This window comes from Haliotis asinina, chromosome 2 (genome assembly GCF_037392515.1).
Source record: "Haliotis asinina isolate JCU_RB_2024 chromosome 2, JCU_Hal_asi_v2, whole genome shotgun sequence".
NCBI classification, from domain to species: Eukaryota; Metazoa; Mollusca; class Gastropoda; order Lepetellida; family Haliotidae; genus Haliotis; species Haliotis asinina.
This window is the reverse complement of record NC_090281.1, coordinates 53,666,978-53,687,731: the sequence shown is the minus strand read 5'-3', so window position 1 is coordinate 53,687,731 and position 20,754 is coordinate 53,666,978. Positions and strand designations below refer to the sequence as shown.

At 39.3% G+C, this 20,754-nt stretch overlaps 1 protein-coding gene across 1 annotated transcript in view; it reads right to left on the bottom strand.

Annotated features, from left to right (window-relative positions):
* The window catches only part of LOC137272686 (gamma-aminobutyric acid receptor subunit alpha-3-like), a 100,056-nt gene extending 79,535 nt beyond the window's left edge, over positions 1–20,521 (bottom strand). Inside the window, exon 1 of the mRNA XM_067805065.1 lies at positions 20,117–20,521. Within this exon, the coding sequence (XP_067661166.1) occupies positions 20,117–20,160 (44 nt within the window). The 5' untranslated portion in view covers positions 20,161–20,521. The remainder of the gene's footprint in view (positions 1–20,116) is intronic.
* Positions 20,522–20,754: the final 233 nt, after the last annotated feature.

Below are 20,754 nucleotides of genomic sequence, written 5' to 3'. Positions count from 1 at the left end.
GCAATAAATGTTCAGGTTTTTATTTCATCCAGTTCTGGCAATAAAAGACATACATCAAGCGCGGCCTGTTCCAACTGTGTTTCATTGTAGCAGACATCTGTTCCGTCTGTTATCAAGGTGATAAATTGCTGAATATACACGCAATGGTTCTTTCAGACAAAAAAACTCGTTCTTCTTGCAAAGGTCCCTGATGAATGCTATTTACCGACGTGATGAACGACAAATTAATTGCAAACATTTATCAGATATATCAATAGAAAAACTAGCGGGCTCTTGTTTTTCTTTAGTGTCTCAACGGCAATATATACCAATTTAGAAACAAATATAGATGTATAAATGTCAGCATTACGACATCGTATATTGAGTTAGGGAAGGTATTAGGGATGGTAAATTAATTACTTGAATAAACGAGGTTTTGCGAGTTCAGTCAAAGAGAAACTATTGAGACGTGGTTTGCTTTGAAAAATGTGTTAACATGGTTACCAGTCATTTCATTCCTGCAATAACTGCGCCTTTCAGCCCAAGTACTTTCTGCCACACTGCATGTACTGTTTATGGCCCGACAACGTTAATAACTCTGCTACAAACTGGCTTCATAGTTTGTGTCTAGATACATATATAATATCCCTAAATCTATAGATATACTGGCCTCTTATTTTGTGACTAGACAACGGCTGCATTGTTGCTACAGCCTGCAGTCATAATGCCCTCATAGTTTGTGACTAGACAATGGTTAGGGTGCTGCTTCACTCTAGTCTGTGACCTGACAACGTTTATAATGCTTCTGCAGACTGCAGGCTGCAGATACTAATGTCTTCATGGTTTGTGACTTAACAGTCTTTAATTAAATGTCTGCTACAGCCTGCACCCAAGAACCTACAGCCAAAAGCCATGCAACCTGCAGTCACAATGCCTTCACACTTTGTGATGAGACGACGTTTATACTTTTGCTACAGCCTGCAGTCATAATGCCTTCACACTTTGTGACGAGGAAACGTTTATACATCTGCTACAGCCTGCAGTCATAATGCCTTCACACTTTGTGACGAGGCAACGTTTATACATCTGCTACAGCCTGCAGTCATAATGCCTTCACACTTTGTGATGAGACGACGTTTATACTTTTGCTACAGCCTGCAGTCATAATGCCTTCACACTTTGTGACGAGGCAACGTTTATACATCTGCTACAGCCTGCAGTCATAATGCCTTCACACTTTGTGATGAGACGACGTTTATACATCTGCTACAGCCTGCAGTCATAATGCCTTCACACTTTGTGATGAGACGACGTTTATACTTTTGCTACAGCCTGCAGTCATAATGCCTTCACACTTTGTGACGAGGCAACGTTTATACATCTGCTACAGCCTGCAGTCATAATGCCTTCACACTTTGTGATGAGACGACGTTTATACTTTTGCTACAGCCTGCAGTCATAATGCCTTCACACTTTGTGACGAGGAAACGTTTATACATCTGCTACAGCCTGCAGTCATAATGCCTTCACACTTTGTGACGAGGCAACGTTTATACATCTGCTACAGCCTGCAGTCATAATGCCTTCACACTTTGTGACGAGGCAACGTTTATACATCTGCTGACACTTGACCAGACAAATGTGCATTACGAAACTGTTCCAAAAACAACAAATGTTCAATTTCTTACGTCGTGCTTCTCACTTGTGATGTCACTACTTTCAAGGCTTTATTCTAATTATAGAGTAAATGGACAAAATATCACATTTTCAAACATCTTGCTTCCAGATATTTCTGCATTGGCATTTGTCAAACGACCAATATTTCAGAGAAGACCAGAGTATCGGAACACCTTTAGCCTTAAAATCTGCCATCTCCTTATCTTTAATAATTCGTCGATTCATTTCAGCAGTAAATGCAATATTTAATGTTCCTTGGGATCTTTTAGCCATGATAAATTCAAAGCCTCCAATTAACGTTGCCTGCGAATTTATCCCCCTAACCCTTATGTGCTGGGCAATCAGGTAGGATTTATATTTATCGTTGAAGCTAATGACTCAAACACAATCAATATGGCACTATGGTTATATTGACGTGCACATAAACATTGACGGACGAGATTCTTATATCAAGATTCTGTGTGTGATATGCCCAGACAATCAGGGAACAGCTACCTAATACCTCTTCATATTTCCTCAATATCATGCGCTCAATAGTGTAGAGCAAAAAAGAAACCCTTTCCAGGAACACAATAAATCTTGGGGGACGTCTGACGTTGTTGGGACCACGACTTATCAGAAGGTCAATCTATTCTTTGTGATTCTTCTATCGGGATAGTTAACTATCTATCCATGCATTCATACAAATATCATATCATAATATGTCAACATTATTGATACCGAAAGTGAAATACTGTTTTGGAAACATTACTTAATCTTGTCATAATGACAATTATGCCTCCTAAAAGTATTGCTAAAATACATTGTAAGGTTCTATTTTAAAGGAATTTCTACGAAGCAGTATTCTAAAGTGATGACACCAAGTGTTCCCTAAAGGACACCCTATCAGCCCTTCCGGTGTACCCGACACAGATATAGTTCTCCATGAAATATATTGTTCACAATAACATGCAGAGAGCAAGTGGGCAATTGCAGACGTGTCACTTGCAGATTTGATACTGTTCATCAACTCTTCTTGTTCATACTCAAGTCTTAACCAGACAAGCAAGTGTTAGATATAATGAACACTATTCCAGTATTCAGAACTGTGACAAACCACACACACAATGTAACAACCACTTCCAAACTCTAGGCGTCTTTACGACTAGAATGTGTTACTCGGGACTAATTCGTCACCAGAATCCCCACGGGTGACGCAAGAGAATTGATGAAAAGAACTTCAGAGGTGATTTGTCAATCTCCCTCTGATAGCGATGGTGCAGTGATGGGCGTTTGAGTATCGGAAAACAACAAAAAAACTTGACACTAGGATAATGCCTTCTTTAAAACTTCTTTATTCATTACACTTTGGGGACATGGACTTAAAAGTTCACCGGGTTACAAAAAGTAGAGAGATTGGATTGGATAATGGGCAATGTTTGACGCCCAAGAACAGCATAGTCTCAAGTCAAACTTTTAGAGGATTCGCATCATTTGAGGCAGATGTCGAAAATGCCCTTCAATCTGCACCATCTGTCATTTATAATTTATTTTTCCTTTCCAGGTTTTTCTTGAAAGGATGAAAATTTAAAACGTCAATGACAAGGAATAGTCAATCCCGACCGTCCCCCAACACAGGATCCAGTGGACGATAAGAGAAAAAAGCTGTAAAAAGTTCTATGGAAGGATTACCGAAATTAAGTCTGCAACTCCTGGTGCTCTCGAACAAGGTCAGTATGTCCTGACCTGGATGTAGCAAATGACAATAACGAACATAAAAACTGTAACTGAATGGTGCTTTACGCCGCACGGCAGTAGTCGTAGAGAAAACATACGGCTTCAGATTACCATCGTCAGTATCATAACCCAAAACCATTATGCAGTATTAACGAGTCGGCATAGCAGACCTAGTCTAGATATACACCTTTCAAAAACCTGCTAGCTCTGGAATAATAGCCCCAAACCATTATACATGTATTATAGTAAAGTAAAGACTCGACATAGCATATCTGGCACAGCCGAGATATACACCTTTCAAAAACCTGTTAGCTCAGGACATGATAACCAAGAACCATATACAGTATTAAAGACTCGGCATGGCAGACTTGGCATATTCGAGATATATACCTTTCAAAAAACCTGCTAGCTCAGGACATCAGGAGTTGATTAATAGCAACTTCATAATCGAGAAGAATATTCCTGAGATCTGGTGACACCATAACTCACACTTCCCAACGTGACATATCATTAAGACCAAGTGCTATGTAATTGAATAGGTTCGTGCATGGATGACAAATGCCCATATTAAGTTTTAAGCAATTGTATATGTGTCTGGCCCACTGAATACGTTGGTATATATCACAAGGTGTAAATGACTAGTGATAAATGCGACATGCTGCCCCGGAGCTGTGAGACTAGACGTCGATATTCTATGAGAGCGCATTCAGCATAAATACATACCAAGCAGTGCCATATTTCGGAGATTGATTTTATAAATGAAAACTGAACACATATGGAAATGCGGATAGTTCGTGAATTAACGAAGCCTAGGGTTGAAATTAGGCTACATGGTAGTTCTCATGGGCACGGCAAACCCATGCATTGAATGACACTGCTGGCCTCCGTGCAGCCATTTACCAGCTATGGATGGTATTATGAAGACACACTGACCCAAAACTGATGCTTCATGAATAACCATTGACCGAAATATTATTTGTGAAACTGTTACATATTGGAAGACTTTGTTGAAGTTTCAGCAGAGTGGCAACATTACCTGTTTCAGTGCGTTATATCGATGAGGGTTTGGTTCGTTAACAAGAGTTAAATGCATTCGCGTTATGAAGCGTTCCTGTAAATGATAAAAACAGAATTACTTTAAGGTGTATTATTGATTATTTGATAAACTGCTTACTTTTTCATAACAAGGAGACACAGACGTCGTTTTTAAGTACTCATTTTGTAGGAAAACGCAACCATGGAACCACAACTGTGTCTAACTCTCCTTCTAAACACTTGGAAGATAAATGTTTTCATGAAAAATCGATACATTTCCAAATAATTTCAAGAGAGTAGTGTGTATACACCATGTTAATATTCTTGACATCGAATATATTTCGCAGTCATAGACAAGGTCGTACTTTTTATATGTAATTCTGACGGTCGATATTACCTATTTACATCCGAATTAGTAATAATTTAATCCATATTAGACAGCCACATACGTATTCCTAGCGTCTCGAATAAAACTAGTCGCAGACGGGCGACTTGTAATTTTTAAGGCTATTCGGACAGTTATAAAAAATATCTAACTTTAAATATAAATGTTTTCAAATGGGACTATCTTGTACGGTAATTCAAATATGATTGCTATGGTTACAGCGGTGGCAGGTTGAAATATTGCTACAATATTGCAGGGGTCCCGAAAACTCCATATATTTGACAAATGATAGCGTATGTTAGAACATAGGCGCTAGACGTGTATGTAGATATCATATTGACTACGTCCACTGGCAGAGGACATTGTATGACACGCAGACTAAATGGGTATTGGTCTAGACCGTTGATTTCCTGCACATAAATACAAACAGTGCCTATTGTTGGTAGAATGATCGCCTGACATTTCTATATCGATAACCATACCTGATAATTCCATGAATATTGCTTACAATACCAAACATTTTCAAAATATTTAATGCGAAGAAAGACTACTGAAACAGTCAGACAAAATAATAGTAAACATTATTTCATCATAGTCACAGATCTCGTGCTAATAAGCATAGCACAATTTACCTATCGTTTGATTTTGTCACGTTTCGTTTATTTTCATTTGGAAGTTATATTTTCTTAAGGTAGGGCTCTTAACGTCTTCGCGATCTCCATGGTTACAGAGATCCATGATCCATAAGTTCATTATGGCTTATTTTACCTTTCACACCAAAAAGAATTTATTATCTGATGATAGTCGAGACTGGGAATACTTTAGCACTGACTTTCTGTATTTAATTCAACTGGGGAGACTTAAGTTTCTGCTGGTGGACTTAAATATCTAAGTATGCTTAGTCAAAAATGTTGAAACTGACCTCAAAAGAGTTTTCAGTTTTACCTGTTTCCAAAACGTGGTACATGTTTATTAGCATCGACATTCTGTACTTCTGCACAGTAGTCTTAATTCAGAATAAGTGGATTTTCCGATCCATCGATCACTTTATCGTCTGGTTTTTTACAGGCCGTTGTAGCATGACGGGCGTACTGCTGACATGTGTCAAGTAAAACATACATGTGTATCCATTTTTAGGTATATATGCAGAAAATGGCTAGCATTAAGGCAATATATGCCTACTGTTTTCGCGAACGTCTGGTGCCATCACTGATCCATTTATGTATGTTTTCACAGCTGTTTCCCTTTACACCGGGATAGTAGGACAAGTAATTCATTGACACTGAAGTTCCATATCCCTAAACAAGATTGTACTCGCGCTTAGTCAACACTTTCCCATTTTCATCCGTGGAGGTACTTTGTAAATATGACTTGATTTAAAACTTTTGAAAATAAAATTTGGCATAATACACAGTTATTGATTGTGTCTGTTTTCGGCAGAAAGTCAGGCGACCCAAGTCATCACTGGACCAAAATATGTTTACACACAATTACCCTGCTACTGATACTATCGTAGGGATAAGTGATGGTGTATTACTCGTAATCAGTCTTAACGACCGACCGCCGCCATATAATTGGAATTATCCTAAGCGCAAACAAACAAAACAAAGTTTGCAACATTGTCTTAAATTCACAATGCGTAAGATGTCTCTTCTTTTGTTCATAGATAAATAGACAGGATGAATCGGTATAATCTGACTTCTTAAACTGCTAAAAGATTTTTAGGCGACGAGCGGGATCGGATGGCCAGACTTGCTGACTTGACTGACACATGTCACCGTATCCCAATTGCGTAGGTCGATGTTCATGCCACTGAGCACTGGATTTTCTGGTCCAATAAGATGTAGGCTGAACACTGACATTTAATTATCAGCATGGAAACATGTTATAGGAGTTTGAAAGTCCACCACATGAACTCATCTCTTATATCCATATGTGAGACGTTAAACAACAAATTGCAAACAAACGTTTTAATGACTGTAGCAACATAGACAACTGGCAACACACCCTACACTTTCCGCCATTTTGATGGGGATCTGCTTCCTTCGTAACGGTCTCCATGTTATTCAGGCGGCTTTAGCCGACTAGCTAAATTAACAAGGGATTTGGGGGCCTTGCCACCAGCACAAGTCTTTAAAATAAGTGCTTTCGTAAGTAAATGCCAGTTTTAGTTACCAAAGTTAATGAAAAATGCTGCATGTTTGTTGAAATGTAGCCCCGTTGCATGTAACTAATAGGGTCACTGCACGCTATCTTGAATTTCTATTTTCCAGTAATATTTCAAAGTTTGATGTCTGATTTTGCTTGGTTTTGAATAGCTTTGATAATTAGTTTCGTGGTTCAATCACATCAAACCATCCACATGCAAGTGAGACCATTTTCGTACTTTGTCTGAGCCATATCTTCCCAGTTTTTCACTTAGCTTCGCTGTCTCGTGTCGAATTACAAGAAGCATCAAACAAATATGGTTGACAGGTATCAGGTATAATGCAAGTGTACAAAATACATCCCGGTGGAATAATCATGAATTCGATAATACGATGAAACCTCAAATACCTCAGGAGAAGTGAGATTTTATCGGCGTAAACTTAGAACGACCAAGCCGAGAACCAGTGTTAGATCAAATGATTAATTAGAATGTGTTCTAAGTCATACAACGTTACAACGTCATAACGTCACAACATCCTACGTGACATTAATTGTACTGTGCCGTCTACCCCAGCTTGTTCTTGTTTCAGTTGACGTCTTTTTATGCAAACAAACTGAATATGATAGGAATCCATTAACACTTGTGGGGATTGTACAATGCACTGGTTTAAGTAGATGGGTTTTTTATGGTTATGGACCTTGTTTTGTCTCTTCCTATAACGACACGTCTGTGTTTTGGTAAACATAACGATTAGGAATCAAATCTTTTTTGCAGTTATGGGGTATCTCCAGACAGACTTCAACGAAATGACTGTTTTGCCAAAAATGAGACAGTTTCCGAAAACGCTCACGAACGGATGTAGGTTATTACTGTCTTCGTAACAGCCTACGTGTCTGTAATTGCTGCACCAGTAAAGTACCGCCATTCCCTAAAACGTACCTCCCAACTGCATGCCATAAAGCATAAAGGGCCCATACGCAGCTGTAAGGAGAAAGTTGGCCAATTAGGCCGACACCCGCATTGTCCCAAATTACACGTATTGGACACAGAAACGACCAGGTCTGAATCCAGATGGGTACTTGGTAAGTAATTGTGTCTAGACTCCCAAAACAGAAAGTCCCTTTAATGCATTTTAAGACTTATCAAACATATCACTTCGACGTACCGAATTGCATCTATGGCACTCTGTGAAAGTGTTGAGCACTAAAAGCCATGAGATTCTTGCGAATTAGAATCACTTCACTATGGACGATTCCAGAGAAAGTATCAACCATGTGTCGTAACTAATCGCATGTGTGTTAAAGGTAAAATCGCATTTAACAGCAGCAATAGTGACCTGATGGCCTGTGTTTTTAAAGTACATTCAGGGTAAAAGGACAAAGTCTGACAAAGAGAGAGAGAGAGAGAGAGAGAGAGAGAGAGAGATTTCACGCAGACCCTAAATATTTAAACACCACAGCGGCATAAAACCGGAGTCTCACATGTAGAACATAACTGGGGAATCAAACCCTTGATGCTAATCAAAACATTGACTATAGTGCCACCTATTATAATGGTAACCGGCCTTAACTTGGTTTTTAAGGTAGTCAATAAAGTTTCAAATGCTTAACATACGTTTTCAAAAATTCACAAAGGTTTTTTACGTTATCGAAAATTAATATTTAGTAACCCGTGTTCAAAAGCACGTGGCCAAAATAGCTGTGAAATTTTATGAATTGAGCTCTTAAAAATTGTTGATGACTCAAGGTGTTCGTGAAAGATATATTGATATTCATTTGATTGACGCTCAATATGAATGTGATGTTAGACATGTGAGATTTGTGTGTGTGTGTGTTGGGGGGAGGTTGGGGGATGTCTGTCTATGTTGGTGTCTCAGCAATGTCATCGTATCATGCATCCCAAATGCGTCATGTTATCCCAATTGCGTCATGTTATCCCAATTGCGTCATGTTATCCCAAATGCGTCATGTTATCCCAATTGCGTCATGTTATCCCAATTGCGTTAATCGATACTCATGTGTTTGCTTACCCGATTGTCTTGCTCCTTTCATTTACAGACCGTTCCTGTGTAACTGGAATATTGCTGAGATCGGCGTTAAACAACAACAACAAAACAAAAACCAAACCACAGCGGGAGTCGTGGGTCGGGAAAAGCTAAATTACATACCCAAGGAATATCAAAACAAAGATGCTGGGCTGGGAGATTGTATATTTTGGCTGTTTACGTACATCAAAAGAGAAATCTCCCCTTTGATCCTTTGATCTCAGCGACCATTTTTAGTTTTTAATCACCATATTTTTGTCAGGCATGTATTTCGCGACCCCACTTTCCTCTATGTACAGCATAGTCTACAGCCGCCAGCTAACAGAGCCGCTTTTCACAGCCTTTGAGGTAAAGCGCAATGGAGTTAAACATCGCTTTGAAGATTATTTCACTCATATAGCGTCGTGCAAATAAGTGTGTGACTCCTTGTAGTTAACAATATTTGATTTATCGAGGCAGTCAATACTGCACATTATTGATACCCCCTCTCAGACAAATTACGGTGAGCGGGTATGGTTTTAAGCCGCTTTTGGTATATTTTCCAGAACTGGGCTTCACAGTTTGTACCCACGTCGAATCGAACCCGATAAGCGAACGCTTCAACTGTTAAGGCATGGAAACAACAAGTACCATCTTTCAAACGTCTACTATAATCCGACCACGCGATCGAACCAGGACCACTAAAATCTGTTTAATCCACTAGACCACGGAAGTGATCCCTTTAGCATATGATAGTTGAGCACTTTATGAATGTCAGAAAACAAAACGAATTGAGCTACAATACACTGAACAGATTTGTAAGGACAAGTGTTAAAACTAAGCCCAAATGAGTTGTATAAATGAACTATTTTGGAAGCCACACTCACTAATCACCAAATCCAAATATAACACTATATATGCTAATTCAGTTACCTTAAATAATCATATCAAACGGCTAAAAAGAACCTATGAAGAATAATTTCATAACTCTGGATTAAATGAATGAGGGATTCAGTCAGTCATCGAAGACGCACGTCCAGACCATCCCGTAAGATGCAGAATCAATAGACGAAGTATGAACCACCCAGACTACATGTGTAACACCGATCCATCTCAAACACAGTCCACCAGCTCAGCGTCATAACCCCGACTTCATGTTCTTTTGTTGAGAGAAGATCACAGAGCAGAAGCAAGGCAAGAGGAAAGCAAACGGACGCTATCCCTCCAGAATCAGCTCGTGTCAGAGGATGGCTAGACATATTTACACAGAAACCTAGGAATCTATCCCAGTTATTGTTTTGTGGTGGACAACCTCCAACAGCACGTGGAGATGTGCTTGCTGGAAGGTATGCCAGGGATCTGTGATTGGGGTTGCATAATTAGACGCGTCCCTTGAAGGACATTATCATTCTGTTGCAGATTCAAGGAAGGCTCAGCACCACTGATGTCTTCCTGAAACCTCTGATACCTCGTTCCTTTGAAGTGAAGGCTTTGTTCGTAAAGTTCAAATACTCCTTAGCGTTTAAGTATGGGGAAAACGACTAAACAAGGCGCAGACAGATTACCCTGGCGACGGTTTGGGACTTTGTCTGAAACTCTGTAGCAAGTGCTGAAACTGTGTATATACTAATCTTTTTCACACGGCAAATGGAGCCAACGAGTATAAAAAAAAAAAACTTCACACATCTATCAAATTCAAAGTTCCATTTGTAGTTGTTTTCATTGCCAAAGTTAAAAAGTCTTTCAGTCCTGTTAATTACAAGACAGACATATATCTGTTCAAAAGTTTGGCAATTGATTCGGATTTTGTGATAATGGAAATTTAGGCATTACTACGCATCTATGAAATTCAACGGCTCGGCCGTCATTGATATCGATCAGCTGACGGATGAGGTTCCAGGGATCGATTCTCAGTTAATATTAGATTCAAAGTCAATTTCTTTCACACAAACGGAGGCATACCGAATGTTTAGGTGTATCTCGATGTTTGCTCCACAGAGAAACAAAAAATAGAACGTGTTCAGTTACTAAACACAGGGCACCTCATATTGAGGAAAGAGTAAAGGAATGAGTATGGTTTTATGCCGCTTTTAACAATATTCGTGCAATACCAAGAGAAGGACACCATTGATAGCCTATGTACATTGTGCCTATGTGGAAAATTGAAAACGTATTTTCAGTGTGACGAACGACCCACTGACCTTCCCCACCGTCCCGAGCCATATAACGACGTCTCCATCACTACGTACCTACGTCACTAGTACGTACCTGTTTAATCCAAGTAATGTCAAACGCAAGCCAGCGGAACAACAAACACCATCTTTCAAACTTCTAAAGGAAGAACGGGACTGATCAGCAATATGACTGGCTGTACTTAAAATATAAACAGAAACGATCGCTGTCGATCCCTTTTGTGCTATAACAAAGTGCAAATTAATCGTTGGTATTCGCATAGTGTGTGTCATCAGTATTCATATCATACTCTGTAAGATAATTGTCTGTCATTATTTTATTTTGCATTCTCATCTTCAGGAAATATTACAGTTGCTAATGGGTTCGTCATTAAAGTATCCTGTGCAACAAAGTATCCTGTGTAGCATTGTCAATCGCAGTGGAAAAAACCTTTCTCTAATCATCGGACATCGCTGCTAAAAGCAGTCCATTGTACGGTTGCGATTATATCGTGAGCTTGTTTATAAATCTCTACCACAATCCTTTTCGCTTAAACATTCGTCAGCACTATACCTTCAGCTACTACAGGTAGCCTAAACACAGTGTTTGGATTTGAACTGAGACATTATACTTAACAATAGGGCAAAGGGAGACATTCACTACAAAACTGGAATTGACCCAAATGATTACAAATCTTACCGCTAAGAGGGTGAAATAGTCGTTGAAACAATGCAGACTTACTTTTTAAACAGCTATGATACCGTATTATATCTAAAACTGTCGATTATCATACCTATTTGGATTTTTTTACGGCAGAACCCATAACAGGTTAGGATGAGTAGTCAGCATGCCATGCTTTTTGTAAGAGGAGACAAGCGGGATCGCGTGGCCAAGATCTCTGGTATGGTTAATGAATGTCATCCCAATTGTTTGGATCGATGCTCATGATGTCAGTCATTGGATTCATTCGTCATATACCTGGAATAATGGCATTTATCAACAAGCATTCTTTCCATGGTAGTTTTTGGTGGAGATGATAATGACATCAGTAATATCTGAAGGATACTCAGCGCCTTCTGACGAAGGTTGTCATCTGTCACCCCAAAAGATATTGATCAATGTTTAACGCGGCTCTCGGCAATATTCCAGCTATATGACGACGGTCTGTAAATAATGGAATCTGACCAGACAATCCAGTGATCAACAGCGTGAAGATCGACATGTGTGAACCAAGCAAGCGGGATTCACCACCCGATCCCGTTAGTCGCATCTTACGACAAGCACGACTAAAGATCAGCTCTAACCCGGATCTTAATTTGCGGGTACAGAGAGACCAATCTTTGTGTCGTGTTACATAATATGACATGATAAACCCACGGTTTTGACAATTCACCACAAAGTTCTGACGAGCTATAGAATAACTGAGCCGGCGATATAAATGTACGCTGTGAAGAGAAAACACAAATCATTTTAGTATAGGCCGGTATGTGCAGATATACATCAGACGGTTATACCCGGCCCATAAATAGTAATTTACAGGTGTTTGATCACATATTAGTGTATTGACACAACCGATTCCACCCTTTTATCGTCACCAGTTTACAATGGTGTCCTTTCTAAGTCATGAGAACATACATGTGACGGTTAATGGCCAGTTGACTGGAAATATATTATCTCCGAGCACATAAAGTACAGTTTGCTTCTAGGATTTCATGGGAAAATCAATGAGAGCCAACATCCATGTAAAACCCTTAATGAGAAAACGCCATAATATACATGAAATATGATCTATATCGAGATGTTCAGAATAAAATGATTACATTTGATTTGTGTGAATCATAATGACAAGTTGTAAATGTATTATATGAACATCGAGGCGACGATATATGGAAATATGTCAGTGTGTATATAGACATTCGCGCGGTGCCATCACTTGTGGCAAATGATGAACAGGGTTGTTTAACCGTTATGTCTTCATACCGCAAGCGGTGTTGTCAGCCATATAGTCACGTCGAAAGTACTTAAAGTACAGATACACAAACTTCGATTTTGCAGTAAAAATGCATATCATTGCCGCTATTATTAGACCAGTGGAATTTAATCAATAATTATTCTACGTTATTCCAGATGCCGTTTAATCATTCCCGAAAACAGTAATCGGGCAAGACAGTGTCCAGAATATGAAAGAATAGATGAGTGATTGAGTTAATACCTAAAAGAATTTGGGATCAATTTTGGAGGGGTACAGTTTTTCTTGTTTTCATAAGGATTTGATCACTGACCTGACATTAATCACTCAGTTGCCATCTAATAACATTTAATACCCTGCAATAACTTAGAATCTCATTGTTGTTATCACTCTCACGAGAGCTGTTCACCAAAACAGAGACACGAGAATGCATGGAAGACAGTTACATTGCTATCTCGAGACTAAGGGGTCACGTAAATATAGATAGGCTTTAATCACTGACCTAAGGTCAGTGGTTGTTAGAAAATAATTATTTGACCTTGTACATAGTAAATTGATAACCACAGTTAGTTTCCTTTGTTCTTGTAAATGGAACGCCCTTAGTGAATGAATATGCGATTATTTCGTTACGCTTTACATGCCACGATGTGAGTACAGGACTGTTTATTGTACGACATTTCATGCTTTGGATGAACGTAGGTCATCGACATCACAGAAATTGAAATAAGGACAAGTCATCTGGAAACAGACAGATTGTCGACCCTGAATGGAAAACAAACCGTATGGTTAAATGATCGCCTAGATTTGGCTACTGTTAATATAAAAGAATATCAACACTGGAAATTATAAATAAATATTGAACAGGTGTGAGGGGTTTTCATATCAGCTGTAGCATGATACCTGACATACCAGTGTAAGCGACAGATAACTAAATGTCATGGCAAGATAATATTGGTTCAGTATGAGATTGTTTCCGATGTATTGAATGCAATGATGTACTAGCAGATGGTTTTGAGTCCCAATATATTCAGTAAACATGTTATTTGTCACAGAATATGCTGGCCCATTGTATGCCAGAAGTGTTGTGTGGCGTCAGGTGACGAGGTGACAGACGCTTCTAACGTAAGTTTGAGAGGGTGGGTGGAGGGGAGGGGGTGCAGAATATCCTAAACCTTTTGTGAACATCTTGCTTCATCACTTGTATTCAGCTGTACAATCGTACGTTTTCGCGACTATCTGCCTTTGCACTTGCACTAATTCTGTTTCAGATGGGAGTGGTGGGGTAACCTGGTAGGTAAAGCGTTCTCTCGTCACGCTGAACATCCGGTTTCCACTCCCCCATGGGTTCAATATGTTAGGTACATTTCTGGTATCTCCCGCCGTGATATTGTTGGAACAGTACTAAAGGCAGCGTAAAACTAAACTCACTCGCATAATGTTTCAGCCGATAATCGTGACTGGTTATTCTCTAGCAATGACTCTATATAGATATCACATCACAATGAAACTCGAGGGGAAAGGAACTGCATAATTGGTACTGGGCATTGTCTGTATATTGTTGGCCCAAATGTGTAGCTACGCTTATAACGAACTAACATTATCTGTCCCGTTTATTTTGATATAACCGCAGCATACGGTACCTGGGTGATAGTGAGCGAGTTTAGTTTTACGCCGCACTCGGCGATATGGCTGCGGGTCTGGAAGATAAATGATTATTGTTCCAGATAGTTAAATTGAAATCATGGCAATTGTTTGTAAGTACTATTTAGCCTATTTGCTGTGAATAGGGCTCCTCTTCAGGATAACACGACGCCGAACTGGAGGTACCTCATTTTACACGACTCCGTCGACAACCGTGGTGCATTATTCTAGAGCAGATCCCTCACGGGAAGCACAAAGGGAAATGTGGCATGTATACTGTTACTAAGAGGGGTATATAACCACGGCGAAATGACTCATGATGAAACGTCAATCTGCAAATAGAAAAGATCCCATCTCCTGTCATTAATTTGTTTGTTTTTGCGTACGGCTGATATGTTTATGATTGTGCAAAGGACAAAGGTCCGAAACAGTCTTTTGAACTTCAAAAAATTGCGACATTACGAACAATGTGTGTGATTTATCTATTTGCGCAGGCAGGCAATCATGCCTTTAGCAATTGGTAGAAAGCACCGGTCTAGCCATTCCCTTTTTAAAAAAGGGTTTCGTTCTTTCAGTTGAAGGCAATTTGCAGGAACCTTGATGAAATTCCTACTGGAATGAAAAGTAAGCCTCACTCGATTTCTCAATATTGATTAAAGAAAGACCAAATTAACGACCGCCTTTCTACTAAGAACTTCTGAACCGCCTTCACTATCGTTCCGTGACCTGGGATGTACAATCGAACAGAACTTCGATTATGCCTTAAATTCAAATGTTGACTTGTCAAATACAGTGCCATCTGGTGAAGTAATCTGATGTCAAAGGTCACTGAGTAATCAAGGTGTTGGAGACATAATAAACTGTGTTGAGTGAGTGAGTGTAGTTTTACGTCGCCCTTAGCAAATTTCAAGCAGTATCAAGGCTAGGGACACCAGAAATGGACTTCGCGTATTGTACCATGACGGGAATCGAACCCAGGTTTACGACGTTAAGTGTGAATGTTGAATTAACTATTAACCGTCAGAGTATATATTACTGGACGAAAACGGTTTTGTGGAAAGGCTAAAGAATATAGATAATTAAAAGCTCATTAAAAATCAGTGACGACACCCGGTGTTTGCAAAAAAATAGGGTCACCATGACCTGGCTGCTTGTACTACCTGCGGTTACACAATAGTTTGATGTCAACCTTGGCTAGTTTCTGTTTTCGTTTCGTTTTGTATAGTTTTTAGACTTTGGAGTTAAAACACGGAATGCTCAGATTTCGCGTTTTATCATAAAGCTGAGTGAGTGAGCAAGGTTTTACGCCGCTGTCATCAATATTCCAGAAATATCACGGTGGGGACACCGAAAATGGACTTCACATATTTGTTCCCATGAAGGGGAATCAAACCCAGTCTTCATTCTGACGAGCGACTGCTTCAACCACTCTGCTACCCCTCTGCTCAATGAGGTTTGATAGAATTTAATGTTGCGGTCAAGAATATCGCATTTATAGTAGAACTGGCCAGTGTCCTTGAATGCGAAATACATACAATTCGAACTGATAGATGATATAAAATGAAAGATATGATTAATAGACGTTACCTGAATGTCTTTGATATCAAATAGATTAACGAGGGTCGATACCCTTTACATAGACAATCCTCGAAGTTTTAAGTTAATATCAAATCGTGAAGGCATATTTCGATTTCAAAAGGCCGAAAGGTGAGAATGCGTTTCATATTTATATAGGTGAAATATTTCACATTTACTCGGCTCATTGTCTGTCATCTGAACCCCGTTCAGCATTTCCGTAAACAACTCTTTTCCATTTTCCAGAGTTCTGACAGAAAGAGTTGCGTGTTTGAATATACAGAACGGGTGTGTGTCATATTACTCTCTTTAATCTTAAAGATACTTATAAAGTCACGTGACGCCGAAGCGGTTCCGTGGCGATTGTACGATAATTTTCATCAAGTACATCAGTCCCGAGATTAGTCATCTTCTATCAATATTTATACATGTGGCGTTAAATTATACTCACTCAGTCTTCAAATATGTAAGGGTATTTTACCAGTGTTGTCTCAATTGTAACAATAATCTTTGTTTAAGTGACTCGTACTAATTTCGTGAAGCCAGTAGATACTATCTGTCACAACACTCACAAAACAATGCTGCAATTACATATTGCTTAGCACTGGCTATTGTAATAAGAAAAGTACCAAGTTGAAAATGTTTGAATACAATGTGAATTGTGCCAATAAATACAACATGTGTTAAAAAACACACCATCAGATAATGTCGATATGATGCCCTAAACTTACATTACAAATTACAAATGTTCAAGACAATTGTTTAGATTCTCCGATTAAAAAACATAATGTTTCATAGCATCAACACAAATATGCATTTGTAAACTGTCTGATACAAATTGTCAGACAAAAATGTATTTACAAACTGGATTCGTTAAAGTATAAGAAACGTTACATGGGCTAAAACAGAAGCTGAAACTACCTAAACTTTCGATCCGATCACAGTCCTTTTCAAATAAATCACCGTTACATTTTTGTGTCATTTTAAACCAACATCAAACATATGCGTTTTCCTTTCACGTCCCAGCAGTGTGTACATTGTTAGAGGATTACTATATTCTCGCAACACGTTATAAAGTTACACGAGGGTCTGTGTTTGTAATAGTATATTGCATTTGTAAACAGTTTTTTCATTAGCAGACATGTCACACGTTGACAATCAGTGGCCATAAATTCTTTCGGTTCACGTACGAACAAGAAAGCACCAGACGCTCTTAAAGTTCGAAGCCAATTTGTTCCAATCAGATCACGACAAGGCCTCCACCAGTGCTTTTAAGAACCATCGCTCTTCCTGTATATTTTGACAAGGGCAGGGCCTGAAATCCAACTCTGAGACACTACTCGACAGGTAATATCGTTAACATTCACAAATCTAATTGTCAGCAAGCAGAATGGGGGATGTACTCTCAAGAGGGGCAGCGTCTTTTAACGCTAAGCAATGTCCCTTCGTCATAAAGTTAAACAACTTGCGTTCCCAGTCAATTGATATTTTTTAACCAAGGCTTCCTTTTAGAACATTTTAAGTTTGTTTAATCATTTTTTTACATTTACATCAGTGCTCATTGGAATAGCTGTCAACGTTTAATCTAAGAAGATGAAAGGGTAATGATGAGATGTTGAAGACATTTGTTCGTAACGTGACACATACATTATACTTTACTTTAACAATATTGCTACTTAAGAGAATTTTAACGCAATCCATCAATAAATATCAATAAAAGGCGTAAGTCATCATTAGCTGTCGAATAAAAAGGACATAGAATATGATTAGTGGGAAAAGACAAATTTGTCATTTTGAAAACAGCTTGTTTGCATTGAGCCTCTCTAAACTGAAATCCAGTCACTATGCTTTCATGTAACAGTTCATTTTTTAGCATTATTAAAGCGAAACGCTTTCATGAGCCTTTTGAAAACATCAAATTTTACGAATAGGATTCATAATATTATCTGATTTTCCTAATGTCAGACGGCCATTGCAATCACTTATGAGGCAGAACATATTTTGTCATGGTTAATGCTTTTGTATACGGCAACGCTGCTGACTTGCTATCACTTTTCGATCTCTATATGTTAAAGCTAAGATAACGATAACTTGCCTATTATAAATTTAGGATACATCACTAAGATATAATTACAAAAATCATAGATCTATAATTATTTCTCTTCACGTTTAACACACTGTGGACACCGTCTTCTCAGCAGTGTTGAACCGCTTGTAATGAATGTCCTTTAATCAGTTCGTCCCTGATGCCTGCCGCGATTCCTTAGATTAGAATATGTTCGATAAGTCCATTCCCCGAAGTAAAAAGTACGGTTCAAATGTTCATTACCAGGGTACTTAATGCTAATTTCATGGATGCACACCCAGAAGTTCACGATCCCGGCCTGTACTTTACATATGCTGTAATCAATGCCTGCGATGCAATGCTCTCGAAGGCTCTAACCAATATTCTTCCACTCCATTGCCCCAATATTGACCATGCCGATGTCACGGCAGACCTAAATTTACCAGACTCTCTGTAAACCATGCCAAGTGCTTAAGAATGAGACAGCTGGCCGTTGTGACCTGCACCGCGAGATATTATTGTATAGGAGGACCAAGTCGGAATCGACCAAAGATGCAACATCAGCCTCTCTTTGCCCTCAAATGCTTCTCTCCTTATTTCTGGTGAAGAACTTGCAAATCACATTTCAAAAAATGGTTTTATTAAAAAAAATACGTTATCGACCACAACAGATCAATGTCCCGTTCCGGACTCTATGATTAGCTTGGGCATTTGTCATTCTTCAAAACAGATATTAAGCATGCCTTCCTTATTTGGTTGTGACACATGATGAAACCCACTGTCAGCGACAAGGCCTTGTGGATTGAGAATATTTACTGTCAAGGCAAGCTGTTTGATATACGATGCCACGGAGACAGGTCAATGGTCGGACTCCGTTATTGTTGGGAGATAATGACTATTGAGTTCTTGACCCGATTCTACATGTGTTTGGGTGTCCGTATTTACTGTTAACTATCAGCGCTGGGAGCTGAGCAACTGGGGCCTTGTTCCACGAGACCAATTACACACAGCAGAAATTTGATTAGCTATCAGTTATGACCTAAGTACCACCATAACATCAACGAATGTTCAAGGACGTACGGTATTTAATAATGTATTTTGTTTATTACTAAAACAAGGTTCTTCTTGCAAATATAGTATTTCTACATGCATTGGTTCCATTTCTAGCTAATCGGGCGATACAACTGATCAGGTTGATCATTATCCTGTAGTTTTATGTAATCGCGAAGAATAATTGAGTTATTTCATCTTACGCTTTATAAGATACAGATAATGCGATTCGAGTTAACTTGGGACCCCAGTATAAGACACTGATGCAATGGTATACATCAAGCGCTTGGGCGGTGGAATAGACGATTATATGGAGGGAGATATTAGGCAGTCGAGGCATGTGTTAAGGATGTCAGAGAGGCCGAGACATGTGTTTCCCCGGTGTTTGGTTAAGTCAGGGAGCAACAGAGACATGGAACAATTGATTTTCTTTGTAAGGAATGCCATATACACGTTTAGTTAGACATTCAGCGATAGAGTTAAAACACTACACCGCCTTGTGGTTATGAAATGAACACGTGTACATTTCAAGCAGTGCGAAATTGACTCGTGTCAATTAATCATATATAACGAAGCCGTAATCACCAGGTTTCTATTGTGATTGATGTCTCGGAATGAAACGTGTGAGAGTTAAGCTAGCAATGAGGTAGTAAAAGCTAAGAATAACAGCGATGGCTTACCTGAAATGAATGCAGAGAGAAAACACCGACAACAGGAGGTCCATTATCGTTGATGAAATCAATTGGGATGTATCTGGAGTCCGTCTACGCCTGTGTTACAATTGTGCTGTGTTGGGGCTATGCTTGGCTTCTAGACTTGTTCTTCCAAGCTGAGCAAGCGATGGTGCAACTGACAGGTGGCTATGGTTGTATATAACAGTCACTCGGCTATGGGGAGCACTGATTCAGGCGGCGTGACTCGTACTCTTTTATTGTTGTTAGCTTGTCAATAACATCGACGGTTGATTCCGCTGACTTGGTGAGGGTAATTGCCAAAGAAGGCCCTGAGGCAAGTCTTTGGTTCCAGGATAGGAAGGAACCATGAGGAGACTAGAAGCATGTAACACGCGGCACGTGCTTAAATACAACATGGATCCTCATTGGTTCCTAGTCTGTAGCTGTGACCACGTGACGCGGAAGTGGAGCTCTCTGACATCAATCACGTGTGTTGGCACTTTCCCATCAATCTTGCCTCTCCGATCAACCAATTGTCAACACAGAACTGCAAAGGGAAGCAATGCAAGCTCATGACTTGGGCGAGCTCAAAGTCAGAATCCTACAGGGGAGAACGCAACCAATTGACTGCTTTTGAAAAGCTC